This window comes from Natator depressus, chromosome 24 (genome assembly GCF_965152275.1).
Source record: "Natator depressus isolate rNatDep1 chromosome 24, rNatDep2.hap1, whole genome shotgun sequence".
Lineage (NCBI taxonomy): Eukaryota > Metazoa > Chordata > Testudines > Cheloniidae > Natator > Natator depressus.
In genome coordinates this window covers 9,424,305-9,445,761 of record NC_134257.1, presented here as the reverse complement: position 1 = coordinate 9,445,761, position 21,457 = coordinate 9,424,305, and the positions used below count along the sequence as shown (strand labels likewise).

The window sequence follows — 21,457 nt, the reverse complement described above, 5'->3', positions numbered from 1 at the left end:
TGGCCCTTCAGCTGTCTCCCAGGCAAAGGGCATCTGTGCCTCCCCTCTCCAAAGGGTTGGACTCATTTTCTTGTCTTCGGCAGGCGAGTTCTGCGTGGGGCAGGAGGGATGGACTGAGAGCCCTGGAGCCTGTCATACCACAAGCCTCAGGTGGGGGAAGGCATCAGAGCTCCCCCGCCTTCGGGTCAGGACGCCTGGGTTCTGCTCTGGGTCCCTGCATTGGGTTAGTGGTTAGAGTGCGTGTCAGGACTCCTGGGTTCTGCTCTGGGTCCCTGCATTGGGTTAGTGGTTAGAGCGGGTGTCAGGACTCCTGGGTTCTGCTCTGGGTCCCTGTGTTCGGTTAGTGGTTAGAGCGGCAGGACTCCTGGGTTCTGCTTTGGGTCCCTGTGTTGGGTTAGTGGTTAGAGCGGGTGTCAGGACTCCTGGGTTCTCTCCCAGGCTCTGGTGGGGGGAGGTGCAGCCCAATGCCTAGAGGGGGGTGAGGGACTGGACTTCAGAGGAGCCACCCCAGTCTTTACCAGCTGCGGATCTGTCTGTGCAGCACAACTCCCAGCCCCAGGACCCGAATCCTGATGGCTCCTTCCCTGTTGGCACTAAGAGAGCAGCAGCAAGTGCCAAGCGGTCGCTCTGATGGCAGAGGGCAGGACACTGGGGTAGCGGGGCCAAAGTTCCCACCGACTGCAGCATGGACACCGGGCCGTCTCCTGTTCTAACCACCTCCCACCCAGCACCTGGAACAGCACCCAGGAGTCCTGACTTGTGCTGGGGACAGGGTGTGGGACTGGCTCTGTTACTGATTCCCTCTGGGGCCCTGGCCAAGTCCCGGCCCCTCTTTGCGCCTGTTTCCCCATCATGACACTGGCTCTGCTGCGTGTGGCCTGGGGGATCGAGGGGAGACGAGCTAAGGATGAGCCGCTCTGTGACACACACACGTATGCACCTCTCACCACACATGTGCACACCTCCCACCGACACACACACACACAGCACCCTGTGCTCACGCCCCCCCCAGCACCCTGTGCGCATGCCCCCCCCACAGCACCCTGTGCGCACGCACCCCACAGCACCCTGTGCGCACCCCCCGACACACAGTACCCTGTGCACACACCCCCCACAGCACCCTGTGCGCACCCCCCCACACACAGAGTACCCTGTGCACACCCCCCCACAGCACCCTGTGCGCACGCCCCCCATAGCACCCTGTGCGCACGCCCCCCACAGCACCCTGTGCGCACGCCCCCCCATAGCACCCTGTGCGCACGCCCCCCACAGCACCCTGTGCGCACGCCCCCCACAGCACTCTGTGCACACACACCCCCCACAGCACCCTGTGCGCACACCTCACACAAACACACACAGAGCACCCTGTACACACGCCTCACACACACACAGCACCCTGTGCACGTGCCCCCCCAGCACCCTGTGCACATGCCCCCCCACAGCACCCTGTGCACGCGCCCCCCCAGCACCCTGTGCACACGCCCCCCCCACAGCACCCTGTGTGCATGCCCCCCCACAGCAGCCTGTGCACACGCCCCCCCCCAGCACCCTGTGCACAGCCCCCTCCCCCAGCACCCTGTGCACACAGCTCTCTCTCTCTCTTTCTCACACACAGAGCACTACAGCCGGGTGGGAACTCTCTCTCCTGGCCCTTGACAATGTTCAGGATTTCAGAACGACCCCTGCATGGCCTGGAGCTAACCCCGCGTCCTTTTGCCATTCTTCACGAAAACCCAGCCGGCGAGAGCGGCTCCGCTCCTCCCCAGAACAGCCAGCAGCCCAGTGATCGGGGCTGTCGCCTGGGATGCGGGAGACCGAGGTTCAGAGCAGGGACTTGACCGTAGGTCTCCCCGTGCCAGGTGACCGCGGTGGTCACTGGGCTATTGGCTTCTCTCTCTCTCTCTGTATTTCTCTCCCCCAGCTCGTGAAATCCCAGCCTGGCTCAGAGAACGTCCTGCGCGAACTTGCAAAAAGTTTCAGTGTCTGATGAAAACCCTGCTGCGTCACCTAATCCCCGCCCCGGTCCAGCAGCACCCCCACCTGCAGTGGCGTTCACCACCCCCCCTGCAGCATCCAGTGATGGGACACTGGGCTAGACGGGCCCTGAGTCTGGCCCCGCACCGCTCTCATACGCACACACCCCCTCGCCTCCCGATCCTGCCCTTCTCCTTGCACGCCAGGGGTTAGGCGCTGAGGGAAGCTGCCCGCCCCCCACCGAACACCACTGAAAGGGAGAGAGCTGGTTATTCTCCGCTTGCAAACAGGTGCCATGCTCCCGTGGGTTAATCCTCGCTCCGGGGAACCGCAGCCGGGGCTTGAGTTAATGGTGCCGGTGACAGCCCGTCGTGCAGCTCCATGCGGGCACATCCCCTCTTACCCTGAGTGTTTACAGCCACGCGTAAGGTGGAGCGCGGGTCGCCGGCACCAGGGGCGGGGTGGGCGTCTCGGGCCGTGCCCGCCTGGGTACGGCCCGTGGGCGCCGGGAAGGGCGCAGCACTGGCGGTGGAGCCAGCGGGTCGGACTTGCCCTGCGTTGCCGGCGACAAAGAAAAACGTCAGGGGGACACAGCAGGCTGGTGATGGCAGCATGAGCCCGCACCCCTGCGGGATCTGGGTAGGGGGTCCCCCTCCAACCTGCTGGAGGGCTTGATCACCCCCCTCCACCTACTGCATTATCACCAGTGACTCCCAGCGCCGGCACAAGGGGCCAGAGGCCCGCAGCAAAGCAGGTAGGCCAGCACCCCCTGCTGGATGGTAAAATACCCCCTCCCAGATCCATCCCACTGGAGGCTGCATCAGGAGCCCTACAGACCAACGCTGGCTCTGCACAGAGCATACGCAGGGAGAGCTTCCCCCACACCCTGCCCCCCTGCCCGGGCCCTGCCCTGGAGAGACCCCCCTTGAGGGAGCAGGAAGGAGGAGCTCACTCGCTGGGCTCCATTCAGTCTTGGCCCCATTGCTCACTGCAGGGTGGGCCTAGGTGCAAAAGCCCTGCCTGTGATACAGCCCCAGGAGAGCCCAGGGCTGGGACAGCAGGGGGCTGCTGGTCAGGATTGAGGGGCACCGGCAGAGCTGTGGGCGGGGGGAGCCCAGGGCCGGGATAGCAGGGGGCTGAGGGTTGGGATTGAGGGGCACCGGCAGAGCTGTGGGAGGGGGGGAGCCCAGGGCTGGGATAGCAGGGGGCTGCGGGTCGGGATTGAGGGGCACTGGCAGAGGTGTGGGTGGGGTGGGGAAAAGCCCAGCACTGCCCAGGAGGAGCTTGCATGGCACCTGCCCATGCTGTGCCTGGCTCCGTGTACACAGCACCCAGCGTGAGCACCATGCTCAGAGCCTGGGCCCAGCACCTCACTTGCTACGGTGCTGCATGGCTGGCCCTGTGTCCTCAGCCCCAGTCCGGAGGGGTGAGAAGATGAGAGAGAGACACCAGCCCCGCGCTCTGCCCCCTGCCACGGCTCTTTGTGACGCTCCACAGGACAGATTCAGCCCCCACCCCATGCCAGGGGGCATCGCCTGCTGCAATCTAACCCTGCTCTTCAATAAACCCAGCTCCTATTTGTGCCCCTTCCTGGCTGCTTTCGAACAGTGACTACGCACGCAGCTGTCCGCCCCTGCTTTCTCCTCCAGACCTGGCCCTGGGGGAAGACAGGTCGGGTCCTGGCTGCCTGGGGTGTGCGAGGAATTCTGCTGCTGCCCACAGAACCTGGATCTGGCCCGCTGGATTCACAGCACGACCTTAGGGGTTAGGGCCGTCGTGGCGGGGCCCGACTCGAGCCGTGGGTTCCCAACCTCTCGCCGGAGCCCTGGGGATCAGCGGCTCCGTCCCTGCCACAGCGGAGGGGGATGCGGGACGTTCTGAGTGACGACGAGCAGAGATGGCGGGTGGGATGATGAGAGGTGACGGGGTTAGCGATGGTGGTTAGGGGACGCGGTTCGTGTCGGTGTGGATGGTGACAGACTAGTGATGCAACCCCCGGCACCCATGGTGGGCACCCTCTGGCCTCTCTCCATGAGCTCCGCTCAGGGCAGTGGCTGCTTACCTCCCCGGCACCCCAACTGCCCACTTGCCAAGCCTCACTGGCTGGGGAGCTCTTTGTCTGGATGTGGTCGGGCCTGGTGGGAGCCATCTTTGGACACCAGGCTTCAGCAGGCCCGGACTCCCAGAGCAGGAGACGCCGGGCCTGGCCCTGAGGGAGCTTGTCGCTGCCCCTGTAGGATGGTGAGGGGGATTTGTGGAGGGTGTTACCCTTACCCAACAGGAAGCAATGGTGATACTGCAGACAGGGGGGTCCTGGCCAGTGGCACAATGCTAATACTCTGGGGGGTCAGGGGATTCCCAACATATGACCCTCATGGAGTAACCCAACATGGCATCACCAAGCGGCATCGCAGCATGGTGTCCCAACATGGCCTCCCCATGAGGTGTCCCAACATGGCATCCCCATGAGCTGTCTCAATGTAACGTCCCAACATGGCCTCCCCATGAGGTGTCTCAATATAACGTCCCAACATGGCCTCCCCATGAGCTGTCTCAATGTAACGTCCCAACATGGCCTCCCCATGAGGTGTCCCAACATGGCATCCCCATGAGGTGACCCAGCATGGCATCCCCATGAGGTGTCTCAATGTAACGTCCCAACATGGTATCCCCCTGAGGTTCCCCAACATGGTGTTGCCAAGGGTTATCCCCATGAGATGCCCCAACGTGACATCCCAATATAGAGTCCTCATGGGGCAGCCCAATATGGCATCCCAACATGGCGTCTGCATGGGCTGTCCCACTGTCCTGTCCTCACAGGCTGTCTCAATACGGTGTCCCAGCATGGGGTGCTCATGGGACGTCCCGATGTTGGGGGTCTCAGCGGAACTGGGACAAGCCCTCTGTGTTGTAACCCACCCTCAAACTCTCCCCGGCCCCAGGGTGGGGGGTGAGAACAGAACCGCGATGAGTAGTAAATCATGTAGGGCCCGTCCCTTCCCAGAGCTTTGGGAGGAGATGTCACAGAGGGTTGGGGGTGAGGGATTTGGGGGGCAGCAGGGTTGGAGGGAGGGTGAAAGTGAGAGGGGGGAGACGGGGTCACTGACCATATGATGAGTCACTGGCACTGTTGTGATTCCCCATGGAGGTCACGGCGTCTGCAGAAAGGAGAAGAGAGCGGTAGCTAGATATCAACAATGAACAAAGCGGGGAGAGGGGGCAGGAATGGGGAGACTGCAGCAGAGCTGGGGGGAATGTCAGGGTGGGAAACTACAGGGCAAGGGACGGGGGGTTCAGGGATTAATCCAGCACCTGGTCCACCCACTCCCTGCGTCTGAGCAGCATCCACTGGAGCGACACCACTAAGGATCTGGGCGGCCTCGCGGGTCTCAGCACTCCCAGCCAGGGAGACCTGGAGCTTGGTTTGCAAACTGGGGCGCTTGTGGGTTCAGTTGTCACAGACTACATGGGGTTTTTGGTAAGAACAGCTAGGACAGACACCCGGTCGGAACCAGAGCCCAGGGGGTGACAGGCCTAGAAAGGCAAGTCCCCATAGCCCATTCCTAGCTCCCCTGAGCCAGCCAGTGCCCCGGCCAGGGCCCAGCTGGGTGCGAGCCTCCTAGCAGCGAAAGGCCCCATACCCCCTTCCCTGCCTCCCGGATCCCTCCACTGCCCCAGAATGGAAACACGAGGATTTCCCCCCCTAGAATCCAGGTCCAAATTTTGCATCTCGCCACTTTTGTTCTGCTTGGCCAGGGCTGTTTTATGGGCAGCCCGGGATGCTGACTCATCCCGTTTCTCCTCTGCGGAGACCCCCAGCGCTTCCTGCCCCTGCAGCTGCCACTGCGGGGGGGGAGAGGGGGAGTGCGGCCCTGGCCTCACTTACCTTGACAGCTCCCCGGCTGCTTGGCCGCGTTCTCAACATCTTGTTCGAATCCAGCCCTGGAAGGAAACCAAGGGAGACGGCGGTGAAGGAGCCTGTCGCCTCGATTAAACCCTCCGCTCGTTAATCGGGGCTCCAAAAAACCATACAGAGATAAAGCTAGAGCAAGGGAGCCCCCCCCCCCAAGCCCCAGCCATCTCTCTGCTTGGAGGAGCCTGACGTGCAGGGCTTTGTTGTAATGTCTTCCCTTGGCTGGTTAGTTGGGTTGATGTCGGATGCAATTCACCGCATGGATGTTTAGGGTCTTAGTCTCATGCCAAAGGTAGGAGGGGGCAGAGGTGGGAAGCAGGGAAGGAGCTAGAGTGAAGAACCCAGAAGATCTGGAATTCAGGTGAGAGGCGGTTAGGAGACGCCTCTTCTACCCTGCCCCCTACAACCTGGGCTCAGAGGCAAATGAGGCTCAATAAAAGGACCCCCCTCCCCACTGCTCTCATTCACACTATCACCCCCGCCTCCAACCCTTCTGGATGCAGGGTCACCGCATGGCAGAGCTGGGCTGCTCTCAGGTCCACACTCTTCCCCCCGGCATTAAGGCTTCCACTTGGCAAACAACATCCAGCCTGTGGCTGCGATGGGCTAGTGGGGTCATGAGGACCCCATAAAACACCCTGTATTGAATAGACAGTGCCTCTGCGGAAGTGTGGTTTAGTGGTTAGAGCAGGGGGGACTTGGCATCAGGACACCTGGGTTCTGCTCCTGGTTTGGGGAGGGGAGTGGCGCCAAGTCACTAGAGAAAAGGGGAACTTGGAATCAAGACTCCTGCGTTTGATTCTCTCCATTCACTCCAGGCTCTCCATGCCTCAGTTTCCCCATCTGTGAGATGGGGGCACTTGCACAGACCTATCTCTTTAGGGGAAGGCTGTGGGGCTTACAGAACAGGTGAGATGGAGGGTGACCCACACGGAGAGATGTTCAGCTCAGGAGGCCCCACCCACATCATCTAGTTTGACCTCCTGGCTGACCGCCAGCCATTGGACTTCCCTGAATTAATTCCTGGTCTGAGTTGAATGCGAGCAGGTCTTTTAGAAAAGCAGCCGGTCTTGATCTGAAAATGTCCAGCGAAGGAGAGTTCCCCGCGCCACTGGGTCATTAGCTGGGCCAATAGCTGGGCCGATGGTTAATAAACCTCGCGGTTAAAAATCCCAGTCCACATGTGTCTAGCTTGAACTCCCAGCCGTTGGATTGTGTTGGATGGAAGAGCCCTCTATTATCAAATTTCTGTTCCCCTCTAGGTACCACTAGACTGGGAGCACCCCTCAATGCTCTCTTTGTTAAGCTTAACAGATTGAGCTCCTTGAGGCTCTCACTATAAGATTTTCCAATCCTCAATCTAATAATTCTTGTCGCTCTTCTCTGACCCCTCTCCAAGAGGGAGGGAGTATACATAAGACAGGGGAACAATGAGGGGTGGGATCCAGGTGGCCCGGACCAGACGACCGAAGGCCGAATGGACCCAATCCAAAAGCATGGCATTGCTACCTGGCACACAGAGTCACAGCGCCACTCAAAGCTGGGCAGGTAATCTGGGCCCTGTCCTTAGCAAAATTCTGGTTGTGCTCGTGACATAGTGCTCTCAGAGAAGAGAAGAGAGCAGGAGGGAGCAGGAGCAGTCTCGGAGGCCTGATCCACACTAGGTCGACCCAGGTATGGGACCACTCAGGGGTGTGACCAAAGCAGTGCAGACATTGCTAGACCCATGGAAGAATTCTCCCTTCGACGTAGCTACTGCCTCTAGGGAGGTAGATTAACGACAGGGATGGGAGCCCCCCCCCCCCCCGGTGTCGACACTGAAGTGTTTCACCGTAAACCATCTAACACCCGCATGATCGCAGGCACTGACAAACCAGCAGCCTCGATTTCTGTCTTTTCCCCACTACCAAACCACTCGGACCCTTTCCAGAGCCGACCAGACAATCCCCTTTCGAGGCTCAGAAATGTATTGTCCTGCCTGGGATGGAAGCCAAGCCTCTCCGACCGTTTTTGCAAAAGAGAGGAGTTGAAATGTCCAAGGACGTGAGGCCAATGGCTGGGGACGGGGGAGTCCCTGCTTTGCCTGGGTCAAAGCTGAATTTTTTGACCTGGAGCAGAATCTGGCTCTTCCCCCAGGCTACAGAACACGACTCCCCCCATCCCCCCTCCGCTCCAAAACCTGGTTCGTCACAGCCTGTCTCAAAACATTTCAGCTTCCGTGAAATTTCAGTTCATAAAAAATCTTCCAACCAGCTCCACCTTCCTCCTCTCCTCCCAGCCCCGCACAGGCATGGGTTCCTTTCTGACACCCAGATCTGGCGGGACTCCCAAGGCTGGCTGAGAACCCAGGAGTCCGGGGGGCCGCAGGAGCTGTGGTGGCTGCTCTGCGGGTGAGCCCAGCCGCCCGTGTAGCCGGGGAGCGGGGTTTGTCCCGAGCTTTCTCAGGGATGGAGCCTTTCGTGTGTCCCCCCGCTAGGCGCCCTGTTTTGCAGCTTCAGAAGGCAACGTGCCGGGGAGCCCTCTGGCTAGTGCCGCTGTGTCTCCCCCTCCGTGCGTGTTCCCAGGCCAAACCAAACCCAGAGCCCATTATTTCCCAGGCAGCTGCTCCCCAGCGCAAGATCCTAATTCGATGCAGCTGGGAGGCAGGGCTGTAATGCCACCAAGCTCCACCCACCCTAGGAGCCGGTGGTGGGGTTTATTTGTGCTGCAGCCCTAATGAGGCTAATTACAGGGTTTGTGCCCTGTGGTTTTCTCATGGTCCTGGCAGAGGCGTCTTCTCCAGCAGGGGGTGCTTCGGAGCACACGCCTAGTGGGTCCTGGCCAGCTGGGGGGATTGGGGAACCAGGAATTGAAGGGAGCGCCTGACACAGGGCAGGACCCGCTGCATGGACACAATGCTCCCGGATGGGCACAGAGCCAGCTCTGCCGCGGCACAGCGGCACTCAGCTTGCATCTGCAGTACGCCGGCTTAGCGCATGCGACTCTGTCTCCCTCTAATGGTCAGCCTGGCAACTGCACCAGCTCACTGAGAAAGGAGCCACTACCCCCGGAGGGGTGGAGCGAGGCAGCTTTGGCATCGGGTGGTGCCCAGCGCCGTGTGCATTACGCTTCCCAAGGGGACCCAGCTGCTGGCATTCCAGGGAGGGTGGGGCTGGGGAAGGAGAGCTCTGCTAACCATCTTTGCCAGCACATGGGCAGGGGAACGAGGGGGCCTCAGGCCTGACTCTCCATAGCCAGGCATGGATAGCACAGGCGGGTACACAGAGCAGGGTGCTATCAGATGGCGCCGGCAGCCTGTCACACCCACTGTGCGCTGGGGAAAACGACCGTGCAATCAGGGAACAGGTGCGCACCAGCTGTGACAACTGGATCACACTCGCCACAGCTGTGTGCGTGTGGGTGTTACACCCCCGCTGAAGGGAAGGGGCTTTCCCCACGGCACCCTCGGGACTCAGCGTGGGGAGAGTTTTCCGTATTGCCGAGCTCCATGGGGGTTTCCGGGATGGGAGCCGATTCAGACCGTGCAAGAGCGACTCGAACGGAGCCCAAGAGTTGGCAGTGACAGAGAGGCCGACCCCGCTCACCAGAGACGCAGAGGAGCGACACGGTGTGAAGGAGACCGGTGCAGAGGGGTGGGGAGAGGACAGGAGAATCTGAGCCGGACTCCCTGCTGCCCTGAAGTGGGGGTGAAAGGCCACTGTCCTGATTTGACTGGTGCAAATGAGCGCACGCCGGGTGGGCAATGTGTAACAGGCTCAGGGATTGGTGGAGTTGGCCAAGGCAGGGCAGCTAGTCAGGGACATACAGTAAATTCTTCCATCCCCCAGCTGAGTTGTGTCAGGGCACATTTGAAACCTGCATCTGGTTTGCTTCAACAGCCCTCCCTTGTGTTGTGCGCAGACACTGACCAGGGACTGGGAAGACCCCTGGGAAATCCCCCGCCCCTCCCAATCTCTAACCAGAGCCACTCACCTGATTTCTTGTCCAAAAGCCACACACGCTCCTGGCCTGAGCCAGACACAGTATGGATCACGGGAGGCCAAGCAGCTCCTGTGATGGATTGGGAAGCAGATCAGACGCAGGATCACAGAAATGCAGGGGTGGACAGAACCTCGATAGGCCACCTGATCCAATCCCCTGCACCGAGGCAGGACTAAATATTATCTAGACCATCCCTGACTGGTGTTTGTTCAACCTGCTCTTAAAAACCTCCAACAACGAGATTCCCAAACTTCCCTAGGTAATTTGCTTGAGTGCTTAACTAGCCTTACGGTTAGGAAGTTTTTTCTAATGTCTGACCTAAATCTCCCTTGCTGCAATTTAAGCCCATTGCTTCTTGTCTATCCTCAGGGGTTAAGGAGAATAATTTATCACCCTCCTCTTTATCACAACCTGTTACCGACTTGAAGGCTGTTATCATGTCCCACACTCAGTTTTCTCTTCTCCAGACTAAACAAACCCAATTTTTTAAATCTTTCCTCGCAGGTCAAGCTTTCTAGACCTTTAATCGTTTTTGTCGCTCTCCTCTGGACTTCCTTCAATTTGTCCACATCTTTCCCGAAGCATGGCCCCCAGGAATGGACACAATACTCCAGGTGAGACCTTATCAGTGCCATGTAGAGCAGAAGAATTACTTCTCGCGTCTTGCTTACAACACTCCTGCTAATCCAGCCCAGAAGGAGGTTCACTTTTTTTGCCACAGTATTACACTGTTGACTCATATTTAGTTTGTGATCCGTTATAACCCCCAGATCCTTTTCCGCAGTACTCCTTCCTAGGCAGTCATTTCCCATTTTGTATGTGTGCAACTGATTGTTCCTTCCTAAGTGGAGTACTTTGCATTTGTCCTTATTGAATTTCATCCTATTTAATTCAAACCATTTCTCCAGTTTGTCAAGATCATTTTGAATTTCTAATCCTGTCCCCGAAAGCGCTTGCAACCTCTCCCAGCTTGGCATGTCCACAGACTTCATAAGTGTACTCTCTAAGCCGTTATCCACATCCACACATATTATGAGGATATTGACTAGAACCAGACCAAGGAGAGATCCCGGCGGGACCCCACTCGACACGTCCTTCCAGCTTGACTGCGACCCATTGATAACTCCTTTCGGAGTACACTTTTCCAGCCAGTTGTGCACCCACCTTATAGTAGAGTCATCGCTAAGCTATATTTCTCTAGTTCATTTACGAGACGGTCACGTGAGACAGTATAAAAAGCCTGACTGAGGTCGAGCTACACCGCATCTACCACTTCCCCCCAACCACAAGGCTTGTTACCCTGTCAGTGAAGGATATTAGGTTGGTTTGACATGGTCTGTCTTGACAAATCCATGTTGACTGTTACTTATCATCTTATTTTCTTCTAGGTGTTTGCAACTCGATTGTTTAATTATTTGCTCCATTATCTTTCCAGGTACCCCACAGTTAAGCTGACTGGTCTGTAATTCCCTGGGTTGTCTTTAGTCCCCTTTTCACAGCTAGCTACTATGTTCGCCCTTTTCCAGCCCTCTGGGATCTCTCCCGTCCTCCATGAGTTCTCAAAGATAGTCACTAACGGCTCCCAGATCTCTTCAGCCATCTGCTTAAGTAATATGAATGGTAGCAGCCTGGACAGGGGCAAGGGATAGCTCAGTGGTTTGAGCATTGGCTTGCTCAACCCAGGGTTGTGAGTTCAATACTTGAAGGGGCCATTTAGGGATCTGGGGCAAAAATTGGAGATTGGTCCTGCCCTGAGCAGGGGGCTGGACTAGATGACCTCCTGAGGTCCCTTCCAACCCTGATATTCTATGAGTCTATGACAGGGCTAGCCAGCAACAGATCATCCTCTGAGGGCCAGGAAGTAATCCCCCACTCCTGGCCTCAGGGGTAGTTAATGCTCATATGGGGGGTGGGGTGGTTTACCTGCCTCCAAAACAACTGGCATGGGACACTGTCAGGAAACCAGACAACATGGATCACTGGTGCGTTCTGGGGCCTGATTCTGCCTTCACTTACGGCCCGATCCAAGGCCAGTGAAGTCAGTGGGGGGCTGTCCCTAGGTGTCAGATCAGACCTGGTTCGATGCCCGTGTCACTGATGGATTGATCCCGGGACACGTGGGTGTGAGAGCAGGGTCAGGATGTCCAGCGTGCTCCTTTAGCTCCTCCCACCCGGAGGGTGAGGGGTGCTGCTGGGTCGGGCAGGCTGCACCGGGCGGGGGAACTACGAATGCGAGGCAGCAGGGAACTCCTGGGTTCTGCTCCCAGCCCCGCCGTCTGCCCGACCCCTCTCTGTGCAGTGAGTTGAACGGTGCTGGGAGCTGCAGGGATGAGGCAGCTCAGAAGCGCTAAGGATTAGAGCGCCCAGCAGCAATGACTAGCCCGTGCAGAGATGACGCAGCTGGTAACACGTGCTGCAGAGACACAAACTCATCACCCCCCGCCTCCGAGCAGCCCCCCAGAGGGCCAGTTTCAGCCATGTAGAAAATGGGGCTCAGAGAGCAGAAGTGACCTGTTCGAGATCACACAAATCACTGGCAGAGCTGGGAATAGAACCCAGGAGTCCTGGCTCCCTTCCCCCTCCTCCACTCCAACCACTAGACCCCAGTCTCCTCCCAGAGCTGGGAATAGAACCCAGGAGTCCTGACTCCCTTCCTCCTCCACAACCACTAGACAGGCCCCCATGCTTTTAATGCCAGCCCAGTGCTGCTCCGTGTGCTGTTATCCCTTCTCCTGATGACTTGGAGGGGGGTTGCTCAGGGCTTCGCTGGGGGCTTTTTATAGGTGGTTTTAATTGCCAGATAAAGGACATGGAAAGGTCAGAGAGAGATTGCAGGGGCTCTGGGTTTCTTGGAACTGGCTCGGGTTGGGCATTCACACCTGTCGGGGCTGGGACACGGGCCAGGCAGGGGCACTGGGAGAGCCAATGGCTGCTTACGGTCCAAACACACCCTACTCTAACACACACACACTCCCCATCAACACACACACACATTCTGTACACCCCCCCACCCTACACACACACACACACGCACACACACACTTCCCCATGACACACATACACATGCTGTACACCCCCCCACCCTACACACACACACACGCACACACACACACACACACACTTCCCCATGACACACATACACATGCTGTACACCCTCCCACCCTACACACACACACACGCACACACACACACACACTTCCCCATGACACACATACACATGCTGTACACCCCCCACCCTACACACACACACACGCACACACACACACACTTCCCCATGACACACATACACATGCTGTACACCCCCCCACCCTACACACATACACTCCCTTGACACACACACACACTCCCCCTCGACACACATACACATGCTGTACACCCCCTGCCCTCGACACACACACACACTTCCCCAACACACACACCCTACACACACACTTCCCCAACACACCTACACATGCTGTACAACCCCCATGCCCTTCACACACACACGCACACACACACACACACATACACATGCTGTACACCCCCCATGCCCTCCACACACACACGCAGACTTCCCCCAACACCCCCCCACACACGTGCACACTTCCCTGACACTCAGATACACACTTCCCTGAAACACACACACATGCTGTACACCCTGCGTGCGCACACACACACACACACACTCCCACCTAGCACACACACAGTTCCCTTCCCTCTCACCCCCACAGCACGCGCACTGTGTGAATGGAGCCCCGGCCCTGCCGGACCTTCGGGACCCTGCTGGGAAGGGTCCCTCCACGCCAGGGGGCAGCAGCCCAACCCACGGCCCATCCCCCACTCACTTCCGGCAGCTCCCATAGGCGTCACAGCGGCTGAGCGGCACACGCAGCACGCAGCTGGAGAAGGCCACGTACAGGGCCTGGTGGGCCGTGTCCAGCTCCAGGCCCACAATCCGCCTGTCCTCCCTCTTCACGTTGCACCTGGGGCCAAGCACAGAGAGCCAGAGTCAAAACCGAGCACGCACCCCCACGCCCCGAGCCCCTCCTTCCACAAGAGCACAGGTACAGCAGAATTGCTCTCCCTGTTTGACAGGTGGGGAAACTGAGGCATGGCAAGACTCCCAGGCTAAACAGCTAGTCAGTGGCACAGGGGAAGAGAACGCAGGAATCCAGACTCCCAGGTCCCTTTGCTAATCACTCAGCCACATCCAGGAACAGAACCCTGAAGCCGAGATCCCCCTCCCCCTTGCTCTAACCACTAGACCCCGTGTCCCCAAAACTGAGGCTAGAACCCAGGAGTCCTGCTCTAATCCACTCGACCCTGAGTCCCCAAAACTGAGACTAGAACCCAGGAGTCCTGCTGTAACCACTAGGTCCCACTCTCTCTAGCGAGTGCTTTGTTTGGTCTCCATCTCTCGTTCCAGGCCGAGCGCATGGTGCCCCAGCTGCACTCACTGGGCCGGGCTGTAGACACTGATCTCCTCCAGGAGCAGGGTCTCCACGCTGGAGTTCTCCTTAGTCCCCGTAAGAACCTTCAGCACCTTCCCGTCCTCCGAGCCGAGGAACAGCACCGTGTAGTTCCTGTGGGGGCCAGCGGCTGGGTCGACTGCCAGCTGGGTCAGCTTGTACCTGTGGGGGGGTGGCAGGGAGCCAGCTCAGGGCACGAGCCTGGTGTGGCAGCCCAGGGGACTTGGAAGCCATTGGACACACAGACACATGAACATGCGTGTGCACCCACATGGCCACGTGTGTGCACTTCAACGCACGTCCCCGCACAAGCACGACTGCCCAGGGGAGAAACATACAGACACACGCAAATACCTGTGCACACGTGATCACACCTGCAAATGCATGTGCACGATGGGCACGCACAGAACCCTATCTGGGCGTGGCGCACACACATGCAAACGCACACACAAGTGCATGCATGCACGCACACCATTGTGCACACACGTGAACCCACCAGTGTGAAGACGTACACATCTGCACACATCGGTACACGTGCAGAGGCCGGTCTGTTGCCAGGGCCCAGGTGGTTTATTCTCACTGATCACTGGCCAAAGACCATTTGCTGGTAATAGTTTACTGGCCCCAAAGGATCCCAGCCGCAAGAGACCAGGGTCGGTTGCCTCTGCCACTGATGGCTGCCCCTCAATCCCACTCAGAGCCTGGTGCACTTCCCCTTCGCTGACTCCTGGTGGGCAGGAGGATCAGGCTGCACGGGGCTGTTTAGGGTGAGCCAGCAGGGACTGGGGCGGATGGGCTGAAACTTGGGTGACCAGATGTCCCAATTTTATGGGGACAGTCCCGATTTTGGGGTCTTTTCCTTATATAGGCTCCTATTACCCCCCACCCCCTGTCCCGGTTTTTCACATTTGCTGTCTGGTCACCCTAGCTGAAACGGAGCCAGAGGACAATTTAGAAGGGAAAGCGTCTGGATGCCATCAGCTCCCGGGGGAAGGGCTGGGAGCCCCGTCCCCGCGGTCCTTTCGCCATAGGATGAGACAATGCCTTGGAGGGCAGAGGACGATCTTGATGGGGTAGATGGGAGTGAATCCGGCACAGGAGAACCCAGCCCTGGGCAATGGGTTAGATGGGACCTGACTGGGCTTGATGGTCCCCCGCCTACTGGCTGCCCAGGAAGCATCGGCCCTTCCTCGGCTGCCCCTCCGGCCCCAGCGCCCACATGGTACCTGCTGGTGGTCTTGGTGAACAAGGGCCTTCCCGTGGCGGAGGGCACGGCCTCGTCCAGCAGCGGGTAGGACTTGATGAAGGCCAGCGTCTCGTCGGGGAACTCGTTGGAGGTTCTGTAGCCGGCCGCTTGGCCAACGCTGGCGCAGCTGCCTGGCCTGTAGGGACAGAGAGAATCCAGCTGCAGGCTTGGGCGGCCCAGGGGTAGCACCTCAGCTGGCTGTGGGTAGGGGGCAGTGCCCCCCCCATCCTGCAGCTGCTCCACATGCCCAGCTCCCAATCCCATCCACAGGGTTGGACTGCGGAGCCCCCAAGGGAGCCGATGTGGTGTTAACCAAACCATGTGTCCATCTCTACATAATTAAGGTGCAAGGGTAGAACCCCCTAGACCCCACTTCCCGCCCTCCCCCTCCAAAGAGGCTCCCACCCATGCTCCAACCACTAGACCATACTCCCCTCCAAGAGCCGGGAGAAGAACCCAGGAGTCCTGGTTCCCAACCCTCTGCTCTGATGCCCAGGCCACTGTTCTAGCCCCTAGCCCCAGTGTTGGAAATAGAACCCAGGAGTCCTGGCTTCTGGCCCATTGCCTCGAAGGCCAGGCCAGGGGCTGTGCCCAGTAACAGCCCACACACGTCCTGCTCCGTTTCGAGGGGGCTGTTTACCTGGGTTTAGGCACCTTCTCCTCCGGCACTGCGGTCCAGACGGAATCCGCGTTCTTCTGCTCCTTGAACTTCCCGGTGAACGCTCGCTCAATGTCGTCCAGGTAGAAGGCACAGACAGCCGAGCCGGTGATGCTGTGGGGGTGGTAGAGATGAGGGGAGGCCTGAGTGGGGCTGCTGGTGGCTCCAACCTCCACTCAGCTGCTGCTGGGCCCAGCTTGGATTATTATTGTAGGGTCTCTGGGCTGTGCACATTGGTTTGTTATTGTAGGGTCATAGAATCATAGAATCATAGAATATCAGGGTTGGAAGGGACCCCAGAAGGTCATCTAGTCCAACCCCCTGCTCGAAGCAGGACCAATTCCCAGTTAAATCATCCCAGCCAGGGCTTTGTCAAGCCTGACCTTAAAAACCTCTAAGGAAGGAGATTCTACCACCTCCCTAGGTAACGCATTCCAGTGTTTCACCACCCTCTTAGTGAAAAAGTTTTTCCTAATATCCAATCTAAACCTCCCCCATTGCAACTTGAGACCATTACTCCTCGTTCTGTCATCTGCTACCATTGAGAACAGTCTAGAGCCATCCTCTTTGGAACCCCCTTTCAGGTAGTTGAAAGCAGCTATCAAATCCCCCCTCATTCTTCTCTTCTGCAGACTAAACAATCCCAGTTCCCTCAGCCTCTCCTCTTAAGTCATGTGCTCTAGACCCCTAATCATTTTTGTTGCCCTTCACTGGACTCTCTCCAATTTATCCACATCCTTCTTGTAGTGTGGGGCCCAAAACTGGACACAGTACTCCAGATGAGGCCTCACCAGTGTCGAATAGAGGGGAACGATCACGTCCCTCGATCTGCTGGCAATGCCCCTACTTATACATCCCAAAATGCCATTGGCCTTCTTGGCAACAAGGGCACACTGCTGACTCATATCCAGCTTCTCGTCCACTGTCACCCCTAGGTCTTTTTCCGCAGAACTGCTGCCGAGCCATTCGGTCCCTAGTCTGTAGCGGTGCATTGGATTCTTCTGTCCTAATTGCAGGACCCTGCACTTATCCTTATTGAACCTCATCAGATTTCTTTTGGCCCAATCCTCCAATCTGTCTAGATTTCTGGGCTATGCACACTGGGTCTCTGGGCTATGCACACTGGTTTGTTATTGTAGGGTCTCTGGGCTATGCACACCACTTGTTATCGCAGGGCCATTTATAAAGAATCCCAATAGGCTTTGCAGGCAGGAAGTGACAGGGCGATGGGGGAGGCACAGCAGGGGGATTTATACATCCAGGCCCCCTCCCACAGTTCTGCGCCTGCCCTTTTCAGCCTTTTCTAGCAGGCTCCTCTGCTCCCTATCGGAGCCCACCACTGGCAGGAATGGATTGATCCTCCCACCCCCCCGGGAGGCAGAGACATTTCCTTATCCCCATTGTACTGAAGAGGAAACTGAGGCACGGTGCGATCAAGTGACTTATCCATGGTCACATGGGAAGCCAGCAGCAGAGCCAGCTCCCTCCTCCCCAGACTGGGGAGTGGATCCCAACTCATCCTTTCCTGTCAACACCTTCAGATTCCTCCCCCCCAGCCCCAGTGCCCCCAGAAGGACCCTGAAGGCACACGATGCCTTGCAGGCATATGGCATCCTAGCGCCATGCTCCAGGGCCTGGTACCCTGGGTGCTGCTGGGCCATTAGCAGGAGGGCCCACGAGGTCCCGCCCCACCGAGCAAGCTGGCAGGGCTGGAGGGGGGCTGCGGTACCTGTTGGACTGCGTGGTGAACACCCCGAAGACAGCGGGGCGCCCGTTGACCTGGAAGACGTCGGTGATGGCCTGCAGCACGTCAAAGTAGAAGAAGGCATCTCCGGGCACGGAGCAGTTGAGCCGGGCCTTGAGGAAGGAGGTCCAGTACTTCTCCAGCACACGGGGCGAACCCCCCATGTCGTTCTTACACACCCGGCCCACGCGCGAGAAGATCACCTGCTGGGGCAGGGCACTGGTTACGGGGAGGGGCCGGCTGGCCTTGCTGGGGGTGCTGACACCCAGCTCCAGCCAGGCTGAGGTGCCCTGCGGCAGGCCCAGCCGGGGCCAGGCTTCGCCTTTGGGCTGAGTGTTTACGCTGCCTCGGATTAAGGGGGGTGAGGGAGCATTCTCTTCCTGCTGTGGGGCTTAACTGAAGCAGGGCCTGGCCAGAGGCCGCAGTGATGGGCACACAGTGGGCTCCAAGCCTAAGGGGGTGGACTGTTCAAAGCTGCTCAGTACCCAGCGGCTCCCACTGAGAATGCCCCCTTGGAGAGCAATGGGGAATCCCTCCCATTCCCCCATGGAGAGCAATGGGGAATCCCTCCCATTCCCCCATGGAGAGCAACGGGGAATCCCTCTCAACCCCTCATTGAGAGCAGTGGGGAATCCCTCCCATCCCCCCATCAAGAGCAATAAAAAATCCCTCCCATCCCCCATCGGGAGCAATGGGGAATCCTGCCCATCCCCCCATGGAGAGCCACGGGGCAGGGATTTAGAAAGTGGCTTAAAGGGTTCAGGGATCCCCTCATCTTTTCTGTCTATGGGATTTAGATGCCCAGCTCCCTTTGATCCCATTGCAAAGCCCAGGCTGGGAGGCGCTGGGCATGGGCCCCTTTGGCCGTCAGGGCGCTACCACATCCAGGCACCGGGGTATGGCCATACTGGGCTGTGGGTGCCACCAGGAGGCAGCCCCAGAGGACACGGTGCCCCCGACCATCAGCATGCCAACCCCTACCCACCATGGTTGCACCCCACTCCTTGAGGCCTGGCTACGCTGAGTCCCCTCGGCCCCCGCTCAGCACTCACCCTGCCCAGTGTGGTGTATTCCATGGAGATCTCCCGGAAGAAGAAGTAAACGTAGTTCCCGTACTCCAGGGCGTGGAGGAAGTGGGGCTCTGGGGGGAGGGGCAGAGACAGGGGGGTGAAGTCGGGAGGAGCCACATAAGGAGCTCAGAGCACTTTGCAGATATTAATTCAGGAAGCCTCAGAGCCCCGCCCCACCGAGGGCTGGGTCAATGTTATCCTCACTACACACGGGGGAAACTGAGGCAAAAGGTGGGGAAGGGGCTTGCCGGAGATAGTAGCAGAGCCAGGAATAGAATCCAGAAGTCCAGTCTCACCTGCTCTAACCACTAGACCCCACTCCCCTCCCAGAACTGGGGAGAGAAACCAGCAGTCCTGACTGCCTGCCCGCTCTTCTAACCACTAGACCCCAATCCCCTCCCAGAGCTGGGAACAGAACCCAGGAGTCCTGGCGCCCAGCCCCCTGCTCTAACCACTAATCTATGCTCCCTGCTAGAGCTAAGGTTCCTGCTAGTTCCCTTGATATGAGTCATTTGCTTCCCTGGGACAGCTCCAAGCAAATCCTGGCCTGGGGGCAAGGCTCCCAAATACGATGTATTCCTGCTGCTCCCCCGCCCCCATCCAGGGCTTCCCCGCGGCTTCCGGCCCTCTCACCTCGCAGCCACTTGGAGTCGTACTTGATGGTGCGGAGCACGGGACTCCTCTCGCCCAGGCTGCGGTAAATCACCGCGTCACTGGCCTGGAAGTCTGCCACGGTGGCTGAGTACAGGTTCCCATCTGGAAGAGGGGAGGAAGAACAAGAGAGAAGAGAGGGAGGGAGGGAGAGTAAAGGGAAGATTAGATACATAGATAAATAAATAGAGGGAGTGTGTGGGGATGGATGGATGGATAGATAGATGGGGTGTATGGAGATAGATAGGTAGATAGAGGGGTTGACCGGGGATAGATAGATAGATAGATAGATAGATAGATAGAGGGGGGTGTATGGGGATAGACAGATAGATAGATAGATAAACAGATAGATAGAGGGGTGTATGGGGATAGATAGACAGACCCCACACCCCCCAACGTCAAGGTGTCAGAATGCAAACCCCCATATGGGTCAGAACTGTGCGTGCCCCCCCCTGCAGACCCAGAACGACCCCCAGGTCTGGACACCCCGGGGGAGAACAGGGGTCCAAACCCCAGAGAATAAGCAACTGACTCAGCTGAGGGTGCACGTTACAGGACTACGCTGCTCACTGACATTACGCTTTAAAGTCTGTGACCAAACAAAGGGAGAAGCGGCTTTTCCCCCGCACAGGGCGACTCCTCTGCCTGTGCAATTGCATATTCAGTGGGGATCAGACCCCCTGTTCTCCCCATGGGGTGTCTGGACCCTGATTGTCACCCCCTCATCCCGGCACGGCATCCGGAGGCTGTCTGCACCACTCAGTCTGTGTCCCACCACCCACCGAGGGCGTGGCAGCGTACCTGCAAAGAGGGCAACGTTGGTCTGCTTGGCATCGAAGGGGCAGCGGGCCTGGCCGTTCAGCTCCTCCCCTTCCTGCTCCAGGCTGCTGATCTGGGAACCAAGGGCCAAGGTGAACTCATGAGCCACGCAAATACCACCCCAGGGCCTCACAGGACAGCACGCCACAGCGATGCATGGGGCCCCGTCAAGGGAGGGCTGGGCTGGCCTGACCCTCACAGGTCCTGGGTGGCCTGAGTGCGGCCCATGTAGCTGATGGCCACCCATCACCTTTGATAGCGAGACGCGGCCCATGGGGCCTCCTGCTCCCAGCATGCATTGCCCCACTCTGACCCTGGGAGAATCGGACAAGGCGCGCTCATACCTGACCTGGGGGAGACTCCAGTCTGTGGGACCCACTCACTCCTTGGCCTCTCCGCCGAGGCTGCCCACAGGGGGGTGGTTTCTGAGTCCTGGACACCTGGGCTGAGCCCTAGCAAACTCATTTCACCCGGGGGTCACCCAGCAGTCGCCTGCCGGCCCAGCCTTTGAGCCCTGAGCCTGGATTGGAACCTAAGAGCCTGCTGAGCTGGGCCAGCCCCTGCAGCACGGTCGCTGGAAGTTCATTGGCGCCTAACAAGATTTGTCCAGCCATGTGGGCCACCAGGAACAGCCCTGAGCATGTGCAGGGCGCAAAGTGAGAAAGGGATCCAGCCAGCAACCAGTGTCCATCCACCCCCCAAACCCCACCACCTCAGCCCCTGCATGAGCTCAGCTTGGTCCCCGTGGGGCTCTGTGATGCTGCAGACAGACCAGTGCGGGGGACGGGTGGCTGGTGTCCTCACCTTGTAGGTCCGGCACATGGGATTGAAGGAATTCGTCCCGCAGGCGAAGAGGGTCTGATCATTCTTGGGCACCAGCACCTTGATGTAGTTATAGCATTCGTCCTGCGGGGGAGGTAGCCATGATCCAAATTAAAGGGGATTGGGGAAGG

The 21,457-nt window shown here is 58.5% G+C and overlaps 1 protein-coding gene across 1 annotated transcript in view; it reads right to left on the bottom strand.

Annotated features, from left to right (window-relative positions):
- The window catches only part of SEMA6C (semaphorin 6C), an 89,810-nt gene that overhangs the window by 9,391 nt on the left and 58,962 nt on the right, over positions 1-21,457 (bottom strand). Inside the window, exons 7-18 of the mRNA XM_074938548.1 lie at positions 21,309-21,410; positions 20,487-20,577; positions 19,668-19,790; positions 19,017-19,105; positions 17,950-18,167; positions 16,203-16,334; positions 15,543-15,698; positions 14,305-14,478; positions 13,693-13,830; positions 9,860-9,937; positions 5,861-5,916; positions 5,082-5,132 (exon numbers count right to left, since the gene is read on the bottom strand). Of these exons, the coding sequence (XP_074794649.1) occupies positions 5,082-5,132; positions 5,861-5,916; positions 9,860-9,937; positions 13,693-13,830; positions 14,305-14,478; positions 15,543-15,698; positions 16,203-16,334; positions 17,950-18,167; positions 19,017-19,105; positions 19,668-19,790; positions 20,487-20,577; positions 21,309-21,410 (1,408 nt within the window). The remainder of the gene's footprint in view (positions 1-5,081; positions 5,133-5,860; positions 5,917-9,859; positions 9,938-13,692; positions 13,831-14,304; positions 14,479-15,542; positions 15,699-16,202; positions 16,335-17,949; positions 18,168-19,016; positions 19,106-19,667; positions 19,791-20,486; positions 20,578-21,308; positions 21,411-21,457) is intronic.